The following is a 20,418-nucleotide window of genomic DNA, read 5'->3' as shown; positions in this document are numbered from 1 at the left end:
CTAGTGTAAGACAAAGATAGTATGATAATCTCTGTCTATGTATGAAATGAGACAATCCTTTGACAAACTATATATGTGCCATTCTCAACCAAAAGGGTACTTATTGTCGCTTGTCAATAAGGTGCTATTTCCATAAAGATTGAATTTGAAATGAACCTTTACTACCACCGACAATGTGGTACCTTTTAGTTGAAAACGTCACAGACAAAGTCTGTCAAGCCATTTCCGTCAGTAGAAAAAAGCGGCAAATTTAACCATGTAGGCGCGAAGGGTAATCGTTCCATAGAAAATTTCAATTTCGCGCCTTTTTGATAATAATTGACCAATATGCGGTAATAATTGAGTTTCTCACTTACCATTTAAAAATGATCGTGTTTCATTTTATTGTGTTCTCCTGCATCTTGTGCAATAAAATTAGAGATGGGCATTCATTGATTTTGTCGACCTAACAAACGATTCAAATTGAATTAATCTGAATATTAATCGACTAAATTTTCGATTAAATCTCGATTGAAAGTTGACAGGGGGTCAAGTTTGTGCGTAAAAAAAAGATGTTTTTCGAAAAATGTGGCCTACATACATAGACATACTATATACAAAGATAGATATAGTTTCAATTTTTTTTTTAACATGCAGATACGTCTGCGAGCGATACTCCAAATTTTATATTAAAGGAAAAAATGGAAAAAGTTACACTTCCGGCAGGATGTGAACCCGCAACCTCCGCAATCCGTGCGTTGCTCTTAACCAATTGAGCTACGGAAGCCTACCAGAACCTTGCAAATCTTTCCATTCCTTCCCTTATGTATACACGCCTTTGGGGTGGCGTAAAGCGACATCTACCGTAAGACGATTACATCTTTTTAACGGCACCGGAGTCTCAAGTTGCATTGAGAATTCACCAGTAACAATGTGCTAACCCATACTAAAATCAATTTTTTAACATGCAGATACGTCTGCGAGCGATACTCCAAATTTTATATTAAAGGAAAAAATGGAAAAAGTTACACTTCCGGCAGGCAGGCTTCCTGCGATCTCTGCTATCTTTCTCTATCAAAGAGTGTCAGGCCCTTGCCTACATATATTGGAATCCAAGATGGCGGCCACACACTTCATCATAAATCATAAGTCGTCATGGATGTCGTTTTATAGGTTTTAGGGAGTGCCGGTTTTGAAAACGATGACCATTTTGGAATCCAAGTTTTCTTACCAAAACGCGAGTTATTTCGTAGTCGGCATCTAGCGTCAAGTAGTGTATATATTTATCAGTACCGCTACTTGACACCAGATGTCACGTGTGTCGCGACTAACGAAAAATGTGTTGCTAAAACAATTCACAACTAATATTACAAGCAGAAGGAGTTAAAAATAGAGTTCCGGTTATAATATTAACCGAAAATTTTTGAGCATTAGACTTTTCGTTCGTCGCGACATCTATTGTCAACTAGCTGTACTGTTAAATTCGCTACTTGACGCTAGATGTCGACTACGAAAAAAACTCTCGTTTTTGTAAGAAAACTGATGTATTGATTTAGCACTCTTTCCTAACTTATATTTCTCTATGCTACATAATATATGTATATAATTAACTATGTATTATTTATAGGTAGTCCGGGTCAGGAGCTACAAAAGTCACGCCGTTTCAAAATATCTACTTATTTTTTTTAAAGATATGCTTTTCGCCGAATGTTTACAAAGTTTACAAGCGTACCGTTAAATTAAATTCCTTACAAATTTTAATTAAAATTTTCATAGTTCGACACACAGTCGACGTAGGTAGCTGAATTATCGTCCCTTTACGTCCCTATTGTTAGTTAAGATGGGTGCAGGACAAATTGGAGGAATTGCTACTATGCGTAAATTTTCCTGTTTTAAATATCTATTTAAATATATGAGAAAAGTTTACAGGATCAGAAAAGTTTGTAGTCACGGTATTTTCACCTAAGGTCCTCCGCCACGACTTTGAACTTTTTGATTACCTACTTAAGTTATAAGTTTTAATCATGTTAAGTGGAAGTTTTAATTACGAATACGTACTAAAAATGTCTTGTTTTTTGCAGTTGATTTTGATTTTAATAATGCCGCCGGTTTTGTTGGCAGGCCTGCCACAAATCTTGATGGACAATATGTCGTAAGTTGGTTATCATAATCACCATTATGTACTTACTGAAAGTTAGGTGAAGCTACGTACCTTACCTTACCTTTTACTAGTGGCTAGTAGGTACTTATAGGTACTTAAAATTTTGCTATTTGAGGTAAGGTGGGCCCACGATATGTTAATTTTCTATTGTGATATACCTATATGTAACTTAAATGTAGTTAGGTACATTAAGGCGGGATTCCACTTATTATCTCGCCCATGATACCGGTTACAATGTCACTGTGCGAGTTTGACAGTAATATAATTAAGCGCGTGCAATAGAGATAGCAACAGGCGGGTCAATGTACGAAAATCTACGAGTATGTGGAAAGCGTCTCTTCTTTACACATACCTACAAATATTTAAACGCGCTGACAGGTAGACTGGGTAGGAATTTACATATTCATTTATTAGTATTAAGCATACATTGTCAAAGATATTACATCTTACATAATAATCATTACATTACAAATTTGGAAAATATTTATTCACAGTTAAAACATAAAAACACACACATACACTTATGAGCTTGCGTAAAGAACATACTTTGTACTTATCTATATTTTTCATAGGTAACTTAAAAAAAAACGAATTAAGCATTAACTCCCGTTTCTTCCAAACCGAAGTTTAGAGGACTCCGATGACCATAAAAATTGTAAATAAATAGTATATTTGGGGTCACTGCAATTACGTTTACGTCTCTCCTGTAGACTTACCCAAAGTTTTCTGATTAAACCCTTAAACTACTCTATGAGACTGTTACACATTAGTGTTGAATACATTAAAGTTTGTTCCTTCATTCGTATAATCAAATGAAGTCAAACATGCCACCAATTCTCGATTTTTCTCGCCGATGATATAATAATATACCACTGAAGCCAAGTGTTGCTCGTCAGGTCTATTACTTTTCCCAAGCCATGCTGTTCTGCGCGGGGGCGCTCCTGGAGCCCCACGTGGTGTTAACGCCCGCCGTGTGCGTTTATGGAGAGGACTTCATGTTCAATGTCTACGGCGGTTCGCACAGATTTCAAGAGGGCGTTGGCACGAAAAGACAAGTTGAAAACATTTGTATGCATAGAGGTAAGTATCTTGAAAAAAATCTTTTTACTCATAAGAAAAAAGGAACATCAAAAAGGATAAAATAAAATATTTTCATGTCAATCAAAGAGTAAAATAGTATATGTGATGTCAACACACTCGAACTAAATGCCAACCCGGGTGCACATGTCGGCGGCCGATCGTAAATTCAGGCATATCATGAGTGAAAATCATTGCCCCGTTCCCCAATCCCCAAGTACACGACTATTTCTGGACAGTTTGCCCTTCGGGCATCTGAAGCAACCTAACGAGCCTATCCTACCTTGGTAAGTAATAGAAAGTATACAATAGTATATTGCTCAGAATATATAAATTCAATTCGTATAATTTTGTATGGCATAACGTGCAATAAGTATAACGTGCGATACGTATTACAATGAAGTCTATAATTGTATAATGTATAATGAACTTTATATATAATATCGTATGTATATAAAAAGGTATAACGTTGAAATGATAAAAGTAATATACAAAATAAATATCACACAATAAATATAAGCGCCTATCAGTTTTAAGATCCAATTACGCAGATAGCATGCATTGCATAGTTGCTCCATTATTTTTAATTATTGCACATGAGCCACAGTTCTAAACTAACCTACTTTTCTGGTAGCAGTTTTTTTAGGGGGTAACATTTCTAATCTAACCTAACCTACTTTTCTGGTAGCAGTTTCTTTCTCTGAGGGGTCACAATTCTAACCTAACCTACTTTTCTGACAGTAATTATTAATTCCGTTTCTATGAGCTTTGAAATTCTGAACTATCCAAATAATTTTACTGATGTTTTATTTGGTCAGATATATACTTACAAAACTTATAAATATCAGATGTTATGAATTATTTTAAGAGGGAAAGGGACGGCCGTTTCTCCATACAAACGTAGTCCCCATTTTCCTCTCTGGATATTGAAATTATGGAAAATATTTTTACATTATTTAATGTATATTAACCATAGCTATGCCCCTACCATTGAATTTTTTAGATTTTTTGATTATTGCAAAAATTTGAACCGAAAAACAGATTTCATACAAATTTTTGAATACTTCTAACTCTTATAATAATAAAACATTCGAAGAAAATCAAACGTAGAGAGAGATATAGGTGTGGTTGATATACAACAACTTGTGTCAAAATATTTTCAATAATGTTAATATCCAGAGAGGAAAATCAGGACTATATACGTTTGTATGAAAAGGCGATTTCGCGCGGGTCCTCCACTTTCGTCTTAATTTATATGCGTAATGAAAGTTATTTTAAATGTAATTCGTTTAAATGTATGTTATACCAAAGAGCGATATATCATATCGTATGTTATTTTATTTTAATGTTATACCGTTATACCTAATCAAAAATATACATTTTGTGCATTTTACCTAAGATTAGTATACTTTTTGAACGTTTGTAAACTGAAATTATACCAAAGTGCGTATTCATTATGATACGCACCCATCCAACCTACAGCTGATGTAGTGCATAATGTGAGTAATGGGGACTACCTTCAAACAACAACAACAACATTACACAGGCATTTTACGATCTGCCGCCGGCACGGATAAGGAATAGAGAAAGCTGCGCTTCGCTCATCTCTCGCGCGACTAAAGCGAACTGTTATACTTAATCGTCATAATTTAAGACTTAAGAGAGATATTTACTTTTTAACATAATTATCATAAGTAAATATACTTTTTACTCAGCTTACAACCACTCAGGACGATGGGAACACTGTGTGACCGACAACATAGCCTTGCTCGTGCTGAATAGCCAGTTTGTCATGCGCCAATACGAGCCGAACACAGAGTACATCATGAACAGGGTGCGCTACGGTGTTGGCATGGACGCTTTGGTGGAGAAGAACGTGGATCTTAGGTGCCGATACCACGGGTGGGGTAGTCGGAGGAATGTAAGTGTTTATAGGGTAAACTCAAGTAACGATTAGTCCTACACACACAACTATGATCCAGTTTTTAACGTTGATTTTTAACGAGCCTTTTCAATTTGTACTCATTACATTTATTTTGGAGCTTAGATATACTATTCTAACACTATTCACTTTAATTTCGTTTACGTAGTACCACTGTATATATCTTGTATGTAAATAAAGAATTTTACTACTATTCTAATGCTTTTTCTATATTAGATACTCAACATAATTTGAAAAATATCTTTATATATCTTACTGGAACTTGAATTTGGACCATAGGTCTCCATTTTCAAGCCCTAACAGTCTTAAATCCTTCGGCGGAATTCCAGTGAGTGTTGTGACAGTGTAGTGGACATAGTGAGTTCGTGTCGTGATGTTTATGATGTTTATCGTTACAAGTGTTGGGTGACCTAAACCCGCGGTTATCACATCCCAGCGCGCGGCGCGGCGTGCAGCAGTACGCGGGGCGCGGTTATGGTAAACGCTACTAATGCACTGTTAATGCTTGAAAATGGAGCCCTAGGCTCTCCGAAACATGTCACGACCATTTAACCTTTTCGACGCCGTGTCAAACACAAAAACTGTCACTCGGACGCCATGTTACCGAAGTATCAAAACTAAAATAGAACTTTATGCGAATGCACGTAAGTCTATGTTGCTACCGGGGGTCTGTGATGGATTAATCGGTCTTTGGCGTTGGACCTACGCTGCCGATATTTCTGTCATAGGCGTCCAAAAGGAAGGTTAAATTCGATAATGTGAACTCTTCTCGTATAAATATATCATAGGATAGCGCCTTGCCCCTGGTTTATGTTATATACCCCTAAAAAAATACACTAGGTAAAGTGCACCGAGAGAAGCGAGCGGTGCCCTGGCTTCGTAGCGTGCATCGTCACTTGTTTTTTATTTAACTTGGACCGCGCATATAGACTTTTCTTATTAGATGTTACTCTAGGTACTTTATACTGCTTAGGTAGAATGCTAATAACCAAACAACACCTATTTTTGATCGCCAGCTGATGCCACTTTTAGGATTAGCTAGGCGGGTAGAAAAGACGTTTACTTATGTACTGTTACGTTTAAAATCATCAAGCTATAACTTTCACTTATTTTCAGGGCTTTCTGCTACCATTGTTAATACATATGCGTAGGGTGGATGTCAAAATTATGAACAACTGTGAAGAAATGTGGAATACTGAGGGCAAATTTCTATGCTTGAGCCAACCAAATTGTATAGTAAGATCAGAATTATTAATTATATTATATCCTATTTTATCGTTTTCAAAAAATATCTAAGCAATCTAAGCATATTATATTATTCCTGCATTATTGACAGGTTGCCTTTTTTATTAAGTTTAGTATATTAAATAATTTTCTTTTCACCACACAAGCTGCTAAAGGCTCTCTTGATTGTTCAAACACTAATAAGAAACTTGCGTTTCATCCACATGTGTGGCAAACTTGCGTTTCATCCACATGTGTGGCAAACTTGCGTTTCATCCACATGTGTGGCAAAGTAATCGATTGCAAATTTTGAGTTGTTTCCTTATGTCGGCTGGTCGAATTGACTTTTAAATGATGAATTTGAAAGATCAATATTTTATAACGTTAATTTGGATTTGGTTTGATTTTGTTTATATTTTATAGTAAGTATTTTCCTTCTCGCGGTGAAACATTTTGTTGTGTTTCACTCGGTGACAAAATTTGTTTAACCCTCGTGCCTTGAAACCCTCGCAACGATTCAATTCAATTTTTCAACCACTCGCTATACTCGTGGTCCGTATTCGTATATTTGCACGAGCGGCTAAACAACAACTTTGCCTCGTGTTTGCCCCCTTGTTAAACAAATAACTATTTCATTTGACTTACTTAACGTTTTTACAGAATGACAAGTTTGGAGCATTGTGTCCGGTAAGTGCGGTTCTTTTATATCGTTTATTATGATTTTATTAAGAATTTAGAAAATTCACATCCCAATCTCATATACATTTGGCTACAGAAACGAATTTGTTTAAAAACATATTTTAGGGCAAAGATTCTCATGTAGGCAGAGTTAGTTTGACGGTATTCAGCGCAAATCACGACACGTTGTCGTTTTCCCTATACCAAGACCTATGTAATTCCGTATAAGATGAATACAGTAGCTTAAATAATATTTTTAAACATCATAATTACCTCATAGGTGATGTGAAAAGCGGTATGTGTCACATGGTAGCAAAATTATTTCCATCTTGGGCGTAACACACTTGAATCCCTCATTACGCTCAGGATTCTACTTTAGAATCCCTCGTGACTCTCGGGATTCTATTATAGAATCCTTCGCTTCGTTTAGGATTCAATATACGCCCTCGCCGTGAATATGACTGTCATTTTGCTCCCTTTTGTAACACAATCTACTATTGCCTCTACGAAGCATTTTCGCTACACCGCGAAATAACCCATGCTATCGGCTACGACGTAGCGCTACGACTCATAGCTCAGCGGTGAATGCGTTAAAAACTTACAGGCCAATTCTTATTTTAATTATTAGGTCCGTTTCCAATATGATACTTATCTGTCAGTTTCAAAAGTGATGTTTTTGGTTGAAGAAATGTCACTTTTGACACTGACAGATCAGTCTCGTATCAGTACCATATTGGAATGAAATCTAATACTTATCTAAAACTTGAATTGGCCTGTTATTCACTGCTAAGCTACGCTTGTACTATCGGGGACATTGGCGGTGAACCAGTTCAGAAACATTTTACCTCAATCCTTACGAGCGAGCTAAACTCCGCCTCCCATAGAGATAACCATATAACCAATTACGATGCATTTAGGATTCTTTATCTTAATATTAAAAGGGTAAAAGCAGGTAATGCGACAAACAATAGGTAGTAAGGACAGTTTATTAGTTGTTGTTTAGGCTAAGCTTCGCCTCCCCATAAAGATAACCAATGAGGATGCATTTTGGATTCCTTATCTTAGTTTGCAAATGCCGACCGTCACAAAGACAATGGACGGTAATAAACTTTACCTGTGCTAACTTTTTTTTAATACCTACATTTTTAAATGCCATGCGGTCATCGCTTTTATCTCCTGATCGCCTGCAAGATGTTTAAACGATTTTTGCCCTTAAGGTGATTCACCGCCAATGTCCCCGATTGTACCTAGTGCTTTAAGTCATAGCCTGTAAACACAGCTTTCCTGATATGGAGCGAAAATGTTTGGCAAAGGTTTATCAACAATGTGTCGTAATTCGATCATGATTAATGGTAGTCAAATGTTTATTCAAGTAGGTAATTTGTAGAGTCTGTGCGGAAAGAGTATGGGGCCAAATACATTACACGACTCACAGGCTCTAATCCCCCAATAAATTCCACGACTCTTCTGTTTCCGAACAGACTCTAATCCTAAATATTTAAGTAAATAGTCTCGTGTACACGCGGAGAGGTTTTTGTATTCACAAGTAGTTAGTTTTTCGTATTTGATGCTAATGATTTGTTTGCTGTTGTCATTATACAATTTTGTTTAAACTTGAACTTGTTGGAACTTATGTACCTACGAAATATCATATGATACTTACCACTTACCAGTCGCTTTTCGGTTAAGGAATACATCGTGACGAAACCGGACAAATCCCAACAAGGCCTAGGTTCCCCACTAGGTTGGAAGGTCAGATGGCAGTCGCTTTCGTAAAAACTGTGTCTACGCCAATTCTCGGGATTAGTTGCCAAGCTGATCCCAGGCTCCCAGCCTCCCATGAGCCGTGGCAAAAAGCCGGGATAACGCGAGGAAGATGATGATTATACCATTTTGTTTAATTAAAGGGGCCCACTGACTATCAGTTCGCCGGACGATATCGGCCTGTCAGTTAGAACAAAAATTTGACAGTTCCAAACAACTGACAGGCCGATATCGTCCGGCGGACTGATAGTCTGTGGGCCCCTTTAGGGTCTTTTGCACCAACCACATTTAGCGGACTGATCAAAGTCATTCATCAGTCAACTATAAAACTTTCCTTGATCTTTCTTTGAACGCTTTAACGGTGACAGACGATTTGGTGCAACCGATACCTATACGACGTAACGACTCCAATTTTTCAAACGTTATTGGGTTTTAAAAGACATGCTTTACACCATTGTAGAGCACGGAGAGCTATCTTCGAATAATGGTAAGCGATTTCACGACGAAACGTGACAGTTAGTTTGCTATGCTATCATTGTTACTTTATTCATGGGTCTGGCAGCTGTTCATTGGTGGAGGTCAGAGAATGCATGGCACTTGAAGGTTTTTAGTGTCAGGAGCCGTCTTACGTTATTCATAGTTGTTGCTGGTGGTTTTGGTTTCCGTAATAATGGGCAGCAGGTTTTTGTTTTAATGACAAAATATAAGACCTAAAAGAAATATAGATACAATAATAGGCAAGTTCGGTACTTTTCACGTAATTTGGCATTCCTTTTTTCCTTTACCACCATTGATGAACAGCTACCAGATGCCCGGATTATAAAAATAGTACCTAATAGCAAATGAACGACGAAATTCGTTGCTCTTGAAACCGTTGACCGTATTCCAGGGCTAGCTGTTAGTCTAATATATTACTAAACAAAGTGGTTACGATTTTGCTGATTTCAACGCTGGGTCTGGGTACCTAATACCAGAAGGTGGATTCTAATTTCACAATTTGATATGGTTTTCTTGTTTTGACACGACCTTGTGTCAGCGTGCGTCGCTAACGCCGATTGGTAAACAAGATCAAAACCATATCAAACAATCTACCTACCACAAACTATTCTTAATAAACTGACACTGTTTACCCTTGAAAAATATTTAAAAGAGTGAAATCGTGATACATATTTTAAAGTATATAATTATACTCAACCCGTTCGGGACTTTTCTTCTTTAATAAATAAAATAAATATTGAAAACCTGATTCTCACAGATCCTGGTGTTTTTGGGTTCTTTCAACTCAGAATCACTCCTGATGGTAAAAACAAATGTCCCAATTTGTATAAAAATTGTACATTCCACTACGTCATGCACATACAAGTGAAAAAAAAATCACACTAAAACGTGACGTAATGGAATGGACATTTTGGGACCTCTTTTTTTAATGGCAAGATGGAGAATGCTGTCGATTTGAAAGAATCAGGTTTTCAATATTTAGACATCGAAAAGTTAAGGGAATCTATGTAAGGCCTAAGATACACTTGTAAGTTTTACTTACGTAAGTAAGGTCAAAGCTATTTGTTAGAATGAGAGAATTATATTCATCTCTCATTCTGTAGTATTAAGGGACAGGGACACACTTACGTAAGTAAAACTTAAAAGGCCTAAACCAAATTTTTTCGCTTCACCCGTACAGGCGGGATATTTTTTTCACATCAACATCATCTATTCGAAAAAGGGTTTTTTCTTCCCCGATAGGAGGGATCAAAGGCAGAACAGTGCCATGTTCTAGGCCATGATTTTTCTTTCATTTTTGCATATTTTTTTTAGGTTAAATCATAATCTGGAACATAACAATATCCTCATAGGTGATGTGAAAAACAGTATGTGTCACATGGTAGCAAAATTATTTCCACCTTGGGCGTTAACAGTTGAATCCCTCTACGCTCAGGATTCTATTTTAGAATCCCTCTACGCTCAGGATTCTATTTTAGAATCCCTCGCTGCGCTCAGGCTTCAATTATAGAATCCTTCGCTTCGTTCAGGATTCAATGTACGCCCTCGCCGTAAATATGTCATTTTGCTCCCTTGTGACACAATCTACTATTTCAGTACTTGAGACAGTATAAGAAATACGGGATATATTTTGTACTAGTCGTTAACTTTCATTGTATGTAATATTTTCCACTGAATTGTCCTTTAAAAAAAATGTGTTTACCCGATAGACGTACCAGCTGATGCTGTTTGTCTCAAATGAAATAAAAAAGGAGAAAACCGAATCGGCATCGTTTCCATTTTCAGGACGATTTAGGCTCAGTGGTCGTATGCGGCGGTTACATTCAGGGCATGATGACCTCCGAACTCATCGACCGGCCCTGCGGCGTGGGGTTCCTGGACCTCTCGAAGTACATCAAATTCCTGGAATGTGCGGTTGACGACTCCCGCGATGCCATTAAGGAACAGCCGCCGGTATTGGCGGTTCATGTTAATGCACAAAACGTTCCAGAAGAGCTGGGTGAGCATGATTTTCAATCTTTGGGCACTTAGTTTTCAATGGTCATAGTTCTCATGTGTATAACGGTCACAGAAGTTTTGTTATAATGATGTGCGAACTGCGAATTCAACTTTTACCTTTTCTGTGCGCTTTTGAAGACACTTATTGCGCGAGAAGCTCCAGAAAAACCAGGTTAGTATAGTTTTCAATCAAATATATATATTTGTAAAAAAAAACAATTATAGTAACGGCACCAGTCATGGGACTTGTAAGAGGAAATTTGGAGTATTTGTGATATTTCCCTGATACATGTAAAATGTTACCGCCTTGCGTGTTAGAAGTTGAATGTCCCATCCGTCTTTTATGTTTCAGGCGTGTTGTATCAAAAATTCAGCAATTAGTTTCCACATAATTAACAAATTAAAACTATGTGTTTTTTCTCCAGTCATGGTCGGCAAAGCTCCAGTAATGGTACCCCGGTAATGGGCGTGGATCCAGTAATGGTGCCCCTATAACGGGCATCCCTATGAGTATAAAATATTGGAATAGGAAATAAGATTTGGCAAATTCAGCTTCCAAAATTTGACCCACACTAATAGACCGGGAGCCAGGAACGGATTTCCATGACCAATCGCCTCCCGAGCGAAAACTCGTATGTACATCGAATAATTTTGTCTCGATTAATTTTAGGAATAATTATGATCATGGTTGTTTTATAGGTTTTAGGGACTGGATTTCGAAACTGATAACCATCTTGGAATCCAAGATGGCGGACATGCACTATGTCATAAAAGTCGTCATGGATGGCGTTTTATGGGTTTTAGGGAGTGCTAGTTTCGAAAATGATGACCATTTTGGAATCCAAGATGGCGGACATGCACTATGTCATAAAAGTCGTCATGGATGTCGTTTTATAGGTTTAAGCGAGTGCAGATTTCAAAAATTATGACCATTTTGGAATCCAAGATGGCGGACATGCACTATGTCATAAAAGTCGTCATGGATGTCGTTTTATGGGTTTTAGGGAGTGCTAGTTTCGAAAATGATGACCATTTTGGAATCCAAGATGGCGGACATGCACTATGTCATAAAAGTCGTCATGGATGTCGTTTTATAGGTTTAAGGGAGTGCAGATTTCAAAAATTATGACCATTTTGGAATCCAAGATGGCGGACATGCACTATGTCATAAAAGTCGTCATGGATGTCGTTTTATAGGTTTTAGGGAGTGCTAGTTTCGAAAATGATGACCATTTTGGAATCCAAGATGGCGGACATGCACTATGTCATAAAAGTCGTCATGGATGTCGTTTTATAGGTTTAAGCGAGTGCAGATTTCAAAAATTATGACCATTTTGGAATCCAAGATGGCGGACATGCACTATGTCATAAAAGTCGTCATGGATGTCGTTTTATAGGTTTAAGCGAGTGCAGATTTCAAAAATTATGACCATTTTGGAATCCAAGATGGCGGACATGCACTATGTCATAAAAGTCGTCATGGATGTCGTTTTATGGGTTTTAGGGAGTGCTAGTTTCGAAAATGATGACCATTTTGGAATCCAAGATGGCGGACATGCACTATGTCATAAAAGTCGTCATGGATGTCGTTTTATAGGTTTAAGGGAGTGCAGATTTCAAAAATTATAACCATTTTGGAATCCAAGATGGCGGACATGCACTATGTCATAAAAGTCGTCATGGATGTCGTTTTATAGGTTTAAGGGAGTGCAGATTTCAAAAATTATGACCATTTTGGAATCCAAGATCGCGGACATGCACTATGTCATAAAAGTCGTCATGGATGTCGTTTTATGGGTTTTAGGGAGTGCTAGTTTCGAAAATGATGACCATTTTGGAATCCAAGATGGCGGACATGCACTATGTCATAAAAGTCGTCATGGATGTCGTTGTATAGGTTTAAGGGAGCGCAGATTTCAAAAATGATGGCCATTTTGGAATCCAAGATGGCGGACATGCACTATGTCATAAAAGTCGTCATGGATGTCGTTTTATAGGTTTAAGGGAGTGTAGATTTCAAAAATTATGTCCATTTTGAAATCCAAGATGGCGGACATGCACTATGTCATAAGTCGTCATGGATGTCGTTATATGGGTTTTGGGGAGTGTCGATTTCGAAAATGATGACTAGTGTATTGGCGTCTCGAGCACTTACGTCATAGTGACGTCACTGACAGTTAGGTGTTAGTCGATGATAGACCGCGAGCAGAGCAGTCGTATCACGTGATGTTTGGGTTGACGAGCCGTTGGAAATACATTACATCGTATGATTTACTGTGGTAAATACAGGACATTACAATGACCATTTTGGAATCCAAGATGGCAAATTTACGACGGCTCAGCCATACGGTCAAAATTAGGTGGGGCTTGCTCGACCAAATGTCATAGAGGGACCCTGGCAGTTTCTGACGCCGCCATTTTTATTTCAAAATGGCTGATTCTAAATGGCGCCCGATTTTCAAGTTTGTCCTAGCGCGCTAAATGTTGGTCACGGAAACTCGGGGTCCCATGGATTGCTATAAAAATTTTTTTTGAAAAAATCCAAGATGGAAAAAATTACCACTTATTTTGTATAGCAACTTCTTAACGGTGCGAGATGGGTGAACGGTGCTCGACCAAATGTCATAGAGGGCCCCGCGACAAATTGGTCTGATATTGCTTAATCCGTTTTTTACATACACATAGCTTCTTTTGATAGGTACTGTAAAGGTTTTGTAACCTTTACAGCCTTTTTTATCAGTAACTGGTGACAGACACGTTTTGAATTTAGAATCGTATCGCCCTGTCAAATGGAACGGGGGTGCGTGATCGCCATTCCTGATGAGGCAGTCATTCTGTATAGATGATTTGTCAATTAGCTAACCTGTGAGAAAAAAATAATACATTGAAGATCAATCCTCTATGTTTAAATATCTACCACATCTTCCCCAATAGGCGTATCCACTTTACAGTACTGGCCGCTTATTGCACTCCCTAAAACCCATATAACGACATCCATGACGACTTTTATGACATAGTGCATGTCCGCCATCTTGGATTCCAAAATGGTCATCATTTTCGAAACTAGCACTCCCTAAAACCCATAAAACGACATCCATGACGACTTTTATGACATAGTGCATGTCCGCCATCTTGGATTCCAAAATGGTCATAATTTTTGAAATCTGCACTCCCTTAAACCTATAAAACGACATCCATGACGACTTTTATGACATAGTGCATGTCCGCCATCTTGGATTCCAAAATGGACATAATTTTTGAAATCTACACTCCCTTAAACCTATAAAACGACATCCATGACGACTTTTATGACATAGTGCATGTCCGCCATCTTGGATTCCAAAATGGCCATCATTTTCGAAACTAGCACTCCCTAAAACCCATAAAACGACATCCATGACGACTTTTATGACATAGTGCATGTCCGCCATCTTGGATTCCAAAATGGTCATAATTTTTGAAATCTGCACTCCCTTAAACCTATAAAACGACATCCATGACGACTTTTATGACATAGTGCATGTCCGCCATCTTGGATTCCAAAATGGCCATCATTTTCGAAACTAGCACTCCCTAAAACCCATAAAACGACATCCATGACGACTTTTATGACATAGTGCATGTCCGCCATCTTGGATTCCAAAATGGCCATCATTTTCGAAACTAGCACTCCCTAAAACCCATAAAACGACATCCATGACGACTTTTATGACATAGTGCATGTCCGCCATCTTGGATTCCAAAATGGCCATCATTTTCGAAACTAGCACTCCCTAAAACCCATAAAACGACATCCATGACGACTTTTATGACATAGTGCATGTCCGCCATCTTGGATTCCAAAATGGTCATAATTTTTGAAATCTGCACTCCCTTAAACCTATACAACGACATCCATGACGACTTTTATGACATAGTGCATGTCCGCCATCTTGGATTCCAAAATGGTCATCATTTTCGAAATTAGCACTCCCTAAAACCCATAAAACGACATCCATGACGACTTTTATGACATAGTGCATGTCCGCCATCTTGGATTCCGAAATGGTCATAATTTTTGAAATCTGCACTCCCTTAAACCTATAAAACGACATCCATGACGACTTTTATGACATAGTGCATGTCCGCCATCTTGGATTCCAAAATGGACATAATTTTTGAAATCTACACTCCCTTAAACCTATAAAACGACATCCATGACGACTTTTATGACATAGTGCATGTCCGCCATCTTGGATTCCAAAATGGTCATCATTTTCGAAACTAGCACTTCTACTATACGAGTTTTTGCCCGGGAGGCGATGACTGACGAAATTTGCGTCTGGCTCGCGGTCTATAACTAATAGGGCAAGTTAATAATAGTTTGTAAAAACTATATTAATTTTATCTGAAGTCCGAGCATACCTCCTGACAAATTTCAATACTACATTTTATTGTTTAAACATGAAATGACGGCATGGGAAGCATCATTATGTAAATTGTCCCATCATAGGAGGCATGTAGTTTTACAGCTCCTATGATGGGATTGGGCAAAATACTACTATTACATCTCTGGAGTCAGAAATTAGTGTGTTGTATACCTTATCTCATGGTGAATGCAATTAACAAAACACATTCTAGTTTACACCAACTAATAATTAATTAAAATTAAATATATGAACTCACCTCTCTTAGCAAAGTTGTTAAGAATTCTCACTCGTTACTTTTTTCAGTGACACGACAACTTTTGGGTTGGCGCCAATTCCTTAAATAATAACCGAATTTCATAAAAAGTCAAACTTAAGCAGCTCTATGACTCTTGTTTATGGTCAAATATTACCAGTGTTTATAAACTAGTTTAAGATACTTATTTTACAAGATTTGTAGTTTTATGACCCATAACCGGTTCCACGCCCATTACCGGGTCCACTACTATATCTAGTACTCATTGAGGTAATAAATAACGAGCCTAAACTCAATGTGGTGTTGCATTGTTTTATCTCATCATCAGATTATCATAATAATGGTGCCAATTTCAAATATCTATATTGCCAAGGCTGCTTCTGGTTTAATAGATATTAGCGATTTTCACAATTACCCGGCTCGCTTTCTATGTGACCTCCAAAGCACCTTACTACTAACATGATAAGTTAAATTCGAGCTTGTAGAGTCGAACCATGCTAACTTTCGATGGAATTTGCAATGACAATGTCATCATTATTGTCAAATTTCTATGGAAATATGACGTTTATAATAACAATCCCTCACTTTATTCTGTTTAAGTCAGTGCAAAGTTAGCTTAGACTGACTCTAGGTAATAAGAATGAGCGTGGCGCACCCCCGTTCAATATAAAGATAGTATAAGCGCGAGACGGAAGAACGTAAGTTAGCAGAAAATACTAAGTGATAATGTTAATAAGACATTAATTCTAAGTTGTACGTCAACAGGCGAAAAAGAGACCACCTTGCTGCCGACGGAGGAGGCTCCAGGTCATGAAGATGCAAGAATGGGAAAATACTACGATTATTAACCTGGCAGTAGTCTCTTCCAAGGTACGAGTACCTAGGTATATCTGGAGGTACCTGCGTTACTTTTGTATGTAGATATTTTATGGAGAACATTGTACAATTTTTTAACACGGATTAAAATAAGTTTTCGGCAAAACTTTCATTTTTGGTACAAGCTTTTATCGCAGACTAGGTACTTTTTTTCCACAGGCAACTAATACCCCAAACACAATTAGGTTGCGTTGTTTTATCACAGAGTTCCTATGGCCACCTTCTGTCTCCATCAACAGATCAGCTCGATGGTACCATAATATTGCATGGTCACCCGACTTACATGCAAATATTAAATCGCATGTCGCAGTTGCATGTAAGTTGCAAATTTTCAGCTTCATTGGAAGTCGCGGAGTGGGTCAAATTTAACTTTGAAGATTTGACCCGTACCTAACCTTGCCCACGTTGGCCACGTTGCCATCATTTGTATACAAAAATATTACCTACACTAGAACTAAGAATATCAATTTTTTCGTTTTATTTAGAATTGTTTAACAGTTGAGTCCCCGGCAAGCTCGGCCGAATTTCACCTTCCCATACAAACGGAGTTTCGTTCTCATTTTAAAACTACGTGTTGGATTGTAATTAAACTTTGAACTTTGCACATAGCCACATACAATGATAATTGAGGTATATTTAGGTCTGTAATTAGTTTATATAGCTCTAGTATATAAAACAAACGAAATAGAGCAAAAACAAGTTTTGCATGAAAAACTTAAATTCGTTGTATTTTTTTTACTATTGTATCTGAAGCTACATAAACTAATTACAGACCTACATATACCTTATCCTATATTGTAAATACAAAGTTTCAGAACAATCTAGCTAGTCGTTTTAAAATGAGAGCGTAACTACGTTTGTATGGAGAACCAAGCTTGCCGGGGACTCTTAAGTAATTAATAAGTATATGGTAAAGAATATTTCTTCGATTATTATTTTTTAAATTAAGCCCAACCAAAAAAAATTTGAAGAAGTCATAGGAATCATCATTCGATGCGAAAGGTAAGTATGAAGTAGCAACAAAAGCGTTTTATTTTTTCATTATGGTACTAAATAAGGAGGTAAAAGTTAAACAATCAATTGGAATCGTAATAATAATATATTACATATAAATAAATAACACTGAACGTTCTCACTTACCCACATAATACAAGTACTAACTTAATTGCAAAATATTATTTTTTCTACCAAAACCCGGCTAATATGCACCCCCACGGGCTGAAATTATCAGAAATTAAGTACCTATAGGAATATCTATAGAGTTAGACCTAGATAAGTCTGCAACGATTTTGATAGCACACGCAGTAGTGTTTTAAACTTCTATGAAATTATGACGTACATATAAATAACACTTCCACTGCGTATAGTGCGTATGCTATCAAAATCGTTGCAGACTTTTCTTGGTCTAACTCTTGTCACGTTTTTGTATGGTGTCAATATTCCGTGACTAGGTTTAATTTCTGATGAGCTCATGCTCTTTAATATGAACTAAAGTTACATTAGAATAGGTATCTAAGAAAGCTGGGGTTAGTCCCCATACAAAAAAAACAAATAATTTCATAGAAATCAAATATTTTTATATTATACTGTTCTTAGAGTAAATAATTTCATGATCTAAATACATTAAAAAAATTCAGTGATAAAAATATTGATTCATTGACCCATTGGAAATTATTTTACCATTTTGTACCTATGTAGTAGATACCTAGGTAACTCAACCGGCACGTATAGTTACTACCCAATTGGAAAAATGTTTATAGTTTTAACAGAATACTAATCCATAATATGCCCATTCGATGGTTTTCGACCTGCTGGCAAAAACTCACTCCTCATTAAAAATAGTAGAAGAAAGAGTTTGTAATCTCAATACTAAAAACTCATTCTGGACATTTATGAGTTAAGCTTTCTAATGCCAAATGCACCGATTTAAGATGAAAGTGGAGGACCCGCGCGAAATCACGTTTTCATACAAACATTAGTCCTCATTTTCCTCTCTCGATATTAACAGTCTTGAAAATATATTGACACTATTTGTTGTATATCATCACAGCTATTGAATTGAATTGAAATTCTTTATTTCGAACTTGACGTCCATAGGGTTAGGTCATACAATAACTTAATCTAGAGTTAGTATTACAATTAATTAGACAAAACAAACAATTGGACAAAACAAACAGAACAAAACATTACATAACAGAACATTACATTTATAAGTTTCGCGGCGGCGCAGCAACAGGTGCGTGTAGCTGCATGTACCGCTTGACTAGGGGCGAGTCCCAACGCTGCGCCAGCGTACTTAGGATGCTGTTCGTGCTGTTTCGGCTGCGATTGAGGAGTGACGCGCATCGCTTCCTCATGATGGCAAAAAAACAGTCTGTTTGAGCCTCAGCAAACATCGCTGAGGCACTACAATACCGCGGCAACCTGAACAGCATCCTAAATGCATCATTGTATTGAACACGCAGAGCGCCGTACGCCCTCTGCGTAAAGCTAGCCCACAGACCGCACGTGTAGAAAGTTTGACAAAAAGCTTTGAACAATATTAACTTTACTTTAGTAAAGACTACCACGTGCAAACCTGCGGGCCAACATGTTACAGCGGACACACAGCGCTCGGCGCTCCCGCTCGATGTCCTCGACGTCAGACAGTGTGTCTGTGACCCAGTGGCCCAGGTACTTAAATTTATCCACTCTCTTTAACGGCGTTCCACAAAGCTTAACCTCCTGCATTTGGTAACTTTTGTTGCCTGATTTAAATTGCAAGAGCTCGCTTTTAGACGCGTTGTACCTAAGCCCATGGGCCTCAGCATACGTTTCACAAATGCCTAACATTTTTATTAGACCCCCCATCGAGGGGCTCAACAGCACCATGTCATCAGCATAGCTTAAGTTGTTGACACACATGTCCTCTATGTGACATCCTACACAAGCGCTGCTGAGCTCCTCGATGAGGCCATTTATATATAGATTGAACAATGTAGGAGAGCTCAATCCACCCTGTCTGACCCCGCACTGCATCACGTACTCCTCGGACAAGGCACCCGCCCACTTTACACTATTTTTTGGTTACCATACCAATACTGAAAAAGAGAGATGACGCCACGGGGGACCGTCGTCTCCTTGAGTAATTTTCTCCACAATAGGTCGTAAGACACCATGTCAAACGCCTTCGACAAATCCAAAAAACAGGCAAATATCGGCGTCTCGCGTGACGTATAGTAATGGACGGTCTGCTTTAGACATAGGATTGCGCTTTCGGTCGATAGACCCGGCCTAAATCCGAATTGAGCATCGTTTAGTTTAATATTTTGTCCTAAAATATCATCAAACAAACCGTCCAATACCTTGGCCACAACAGTGGCGAGCGATATAGCTATGCTCACTACGTTTTTTTTTTAAATTTTTAATCATTATAAGTTAGCATTTAAAAATTTGTATGAAATCTATTTTTCGCGCCTAGTTTTTACAATAATAAAAAAATAAAAAAGTCAAACGTATAGCCGATGCCTACGTCATGTAAGTATTATAATATAATAATCATAGCTCAATAATGAAGTAG

The 20,418-nt window shown here is 37.7% G+C and overlaps 1 protein-coding gene across 1 annotated transcript; it reads left to right on the top strand.

The window, feature by feature from the left end:
- Nucleotides 1-1,762: 1,762 nt before the first annotated feature.
- On the top strand, nt 1,763-16,831 carry LOC134746905 (uncharacterized). Its single transcript, XM_063681476.1, has 8 exons — nt 1,763-1,856; nt 2,061-2,131; nt 3,037-3,220; nt 4,933-5,138; nt 6,276-6,395; nt 7,044-7,070; nt 11,109-11,322; nt 16,749-16,831. Exons 1-8 carry the CDS (start codon nt 1,820-1,822, stop codon nt 16,829-16,831), a joined length of 942 nt encoding a protein of 313 aa, XP_063537546.1. The 5' UTR covers nt 1,763-1,819.
- The last annotated feature ends 3,587 nt before the right edge of the window (nt 16,832-20,418 follow it).

The sequence above is a fragment of the Cydia strobilella genome, chromosome 13 (genome assembly GCF_947568885.1).
Source record: "Cydia strobilella chromosome 13, ilCydStro3.1, whole genome shotgun sequence".
NCBI classification, from domain to species: domain Eukaryota; kingdom Metazoa; phylum Arthropoda; class Insecta; order Lepidoptera; family Tortricidae; genus Cydia; species Cydia strobilella.
This window is presented reverse-complemented; position numbering and strand designations above follow the sequence as displayed.